This window comes from Octopus bimaculoides, chromosome 7, assembly GCF_001194135.2.
Source record: "Octopus bimaculoides isolate UCB-OBI-ISO-001 chromosome 7, ASM119413v2, whole genome shotgun sequence".
Classification (NCBI taxonomy): domain Eukaryota; kingdom Metazoa; phylum Mollusca; class Cephalopoda; order Octopoda; family Octopodidae; genus Octopus; species Octopus bimaculoides.
The window spans coordinates 47,168,656-47,172,418 of NC_068987.1; the positions used below are offsets into that span (position 1 = coordinate 47,168,656).

Here is a 3,763-nt window from a genome sequence, read left to right on the forward strand (position 1 = left end):
CCTTTCTACTATAGGGACAAGGTTTGAAATTTTGTGGGAGAGAACGAGATGATTACATCAACCAAAGTTCTCAACTGGTACTTATTTTATCAAACCTGAGAAGATGAAGAAGCAAAGATAACCTCTGTGGCATTTGAATTCACAAGGCCTGACATTTTGGAGAGAGAACTATTTGATTAATGACCCCAGTGTTCAACTAGCAATTATTTCATCAACCCTGAAAAGATGAAAAGCACAGTTGACCTCAGTAAAATTTGTACTAAAAACAAAGAGCCAGGAGAAATGCTGGTAAGCATTTTGTCTGACATAACAATCCTGCCATACCACCTTCTTAATAATAATATTAACAATTTCTTTATTAACCACTAAGGGTTTGCATATAGATCAAGGATGGTAGAGAGTAAATCAAACCAATATGGTATGATGTGAGGTTATAAGCAGGTATGTCAAGAATTCATGTAAACACACATCATATTGGTCATAAGTGTCCAATTTGTTGTAGAAAGTACAAACACAAAACAATAAAGAAAGCATTAACAAGAAAGGAACTTCAAAATGGGGTTAATCACACAGAGTGATTTGGAATACACGACACAAAAACCTGGACTATTATGACACATTAAAAACAAGCCCTTTCCCTCAGTTCTTGCAACCAACTTACAGCCACATAAGTTGCTCATTTAACCACACCGATTACATCATTCTTAACCATCTTTCATAAAAAAATATATTGTTGGGCAGCACCTCCTCCTTTCTCTTAAAGTGGTACCTTAAGTTGGTGAGGACATAGATAGAGGGGGTTAATAGATAATCAGATCTATCCTGCACATGATAATAACTGCAGTTCACAGGGTCTGAACTCAAAACCACATGGTTCAGAAGCAAGATTTTTTAATCACACAGCTATGTGTGTGACACCATCTTATGAAAGGACACACTGAATAATGTTGTCCCAAGTTCCTTTCAGACAGGAAAAGAAACAGGGTTGGTACGGTCAAAGTACCTTTGATCAGAGATATACTAAACTGGAGTAGATCAGGAGTTGAACAACAACAATCCTCACCAGCACATAACCACAACTACCCATGCAGCCAATCATGACCACAATAGCCTCAAACTGCTACCTAAGAGGTTGAAGGATATTGAAATTGAGACATGCATTGATGACCTGTAGGAAAGTGCAATCCTCTATTCTGCAAAAATATTAAGAAAGATTTTTGAGATTTGAGGAGACATATTGTCACCAAACCTCAAAACAACATCCCTGCTAACTAATATAGCATGTAGCAGTTATAATTAGAATAATTGACTACTTACCTCCCACTGGGTGGAACTAAGTTTCATATATGTCTGAATTATATACATTTTCTCTTCTAGCCCATACTCTTCTTTCTTAATATTAAATTTCCAGATCCATCGGATATACCAATATAGATATCGTAAGATATAGTATGGACTAAGGACTAACTGGATCCAAAGGACATTATAGATTTTGGGTTTACTAAACCCTCCTCTGAAAAATAAAAAAAAATGGATGCCAAAGAGAGTGTTTATTTTAGTGATGTTTATGGATGGCAAAAATGGATTGTTGCATGATTACAAACAAACAAATGAGTAGACTCACCTGATATCCATTTTTTGTTCTATAACTTTTCTTATAATAGTTTCTTCTTCTTCTCGAATTTCTTCCTGGAAGAAGAAATATATTAATAGATGAAGGCATGTAGTAGTAGTAGTAGTAGTAGTAGTAGTAGTAGTAGTAGTAGTAGTAGTAGTAGCAGCAGCAGCAACAGCAGCAGCAGCAGTAGTAGTAGTAGCAGCAGTAGTAGCAGTAGCAGAAAGAAAGGAAGAAAGAAAATAAAAGAAGAAAGAAAAATGAAAAAAGGAAGAAGAGGCAGCTGCAAAGTGGTATGAACAAAAGTCGGGCAGTGGCTATGATGGAGAATAATAATTACAGGATTTTATGGGGTTTTCCCAAAAGGATTGATGATACTATTGAAGCAAGGAGACCAGATATGATTATAGAGATCAAAGTAAAAATAAAACCTGCAAGATCATAGACTTTGCAATGCCATATATGTAGGTGAACACGAAAGAAATTGTGAAATATCAAGACCTAATCAGAGAGATGAAATTGAGGAAGACTAAGACAACAATTATTCCAGTGGTAAGAGGTTCATTTGGCACAATACTCAAACTGCTACCTAAGAGGTTGAAGGATATTGAAATTGAGACATGCATTGATGACCTGTCGGAAAGTGCAATCCTCTATTCTGCAAAAATATTAAGAAAGATTTTTGAGATTTGAGGAGACATATTGTCACCAAACCTCAAAACAACATCCCTGCTAACTAATATAGCATGTAGCAGTTATAATGTTTCAAATTTTGGCATAAGGCCAGCAGTTTTCCAGGGGACAGCGTTAGTTGATAACATGGACCCAATACTGAGTACTTGAGTGGTACTTCATTTCATTGACCCCCCCAAAAGGACAAAAGGTAAAGCTGATTTCTTAAGATTTGAACTCAGCAACATTTCTTCTAACACACTAACAATTTCGCAAACTCATGCTTCTAATTTAAGTGCAAAACCAGCAATTTTGAAGGAAGGTGTTAATAGACCTCAATACTTGACTGGTACATTACTTTATCAACTCCTGGAGGGATGAAAGTTAAGGTTGCTCTTGGCAGAATTTGAACTCAGAACATGACGAGTCAGAAGAAATGCTAAGCAATTTGTTTGACACCAATGATTTTGCCAGCTAAGCGCCATAACATTCCTTTCTACTATAGCCACAAAGCCTGAAATTTTGGAGGGGGCAAGTCAATTACATTGACCCCAGTGTGTAACTGGTACTTAATTTATCAACCCCCAAAAGAATGAAAAGCAAAATCAACCTCAGTAGAATTTGAACTCAGAATGTAAAGACAGACAAAATACCACTAAGCATTTTGTCCAGTGTGCTGATGATTCTGCCAGCTCACCACCTTCCTATGTGCCACAATATTAATAATGAGATGATTGTATACAGTGCTTAGGTGCACTACAATTTGTTGGAAAAGGGTAAAAAGAAAAGTAGCAATGAAAGCTAGAGTGCGTGCATAGTACACAAAACACAAAAGGACAGGAAATAGTAAAACGTGCCATAAAAAGGCATGCTAGGAGCAGTGTCAGGAAATTTCTTGGAGCATATAAAATTTTGAAGGATATCATTGACCCTAATACAACAGATTAAGAAGACATAAATTCTCACCAGACATGGACTTGTCATAGAGGACTTCATAAACACAGAGAAGATTAATACAAAGTTGTTTTATCAACAGCAACAGACTTTTGATTGTATGGATTAACAGTGAAGAGCTTTCACTGGATAAATAATTAATGCAGAGTTGATAACAGAAAAATTAACCCAATTCCCAAAAGATGTATTTTTCCAATTAATAAAAAGATAGAGGTAAAAAATTCTTTTAATATTCTCACCTTTTTCCTTCTATCTTTTTTTCTATTTGTATTAAGTAAGCCTTCGGTTTTGGCTATTTCTGTGGCCTGTATCCGATATTTGGGTTCTTTTGATAACTGTACAATGGCCGTGTTATAGTTGTTCCATGCATTTAAATACTGAAAACAGAAATAGTGAATGAAAGTTAAAGACTTAAGTGGTTAACTGGCGGATATAAAGAATGTAGATTATCTCGTTTTTGTTTTTTGCTACATATTTCGCAAAAAAAAAATTCTGAAAAAAGTGAAAATTGAAGAATTTAGG

The 3,763-nt window shown here is 35.5% G+C and overlaps 1 protein-coding gene across 1 annotated transcript in view; it reads right to left on the reverse strand.

The window, feature by feature from the left end:
• The window catches only part of LOC106875066 (dnaJ homolog subfamily C member 25), a 32,003-nt gene that overhangs the window by 3,321 nt on the left and 24,919 nt on the right, over positions 1-3,763 (reverse strand). The window contains exons 6-8 of the mRNA XM_052969593.1: positions 3,481-3,618; positions 1,625-1,689; positions 1,318-1,513 (exon numbers count right to left, since the gene is read on the reverse strand). Of these exons, the coding sequence (XP_052825553.1) occupies positions 1,318-1,513; positions 1,625-1,689; positions 3,481-3,618 (399 nt within the window). The remainder of the gene's footprint in view (positions 1-1,317; positions 1,514-1,624; positions 1,690-3,480; positions 3,619-3,763) is intronic.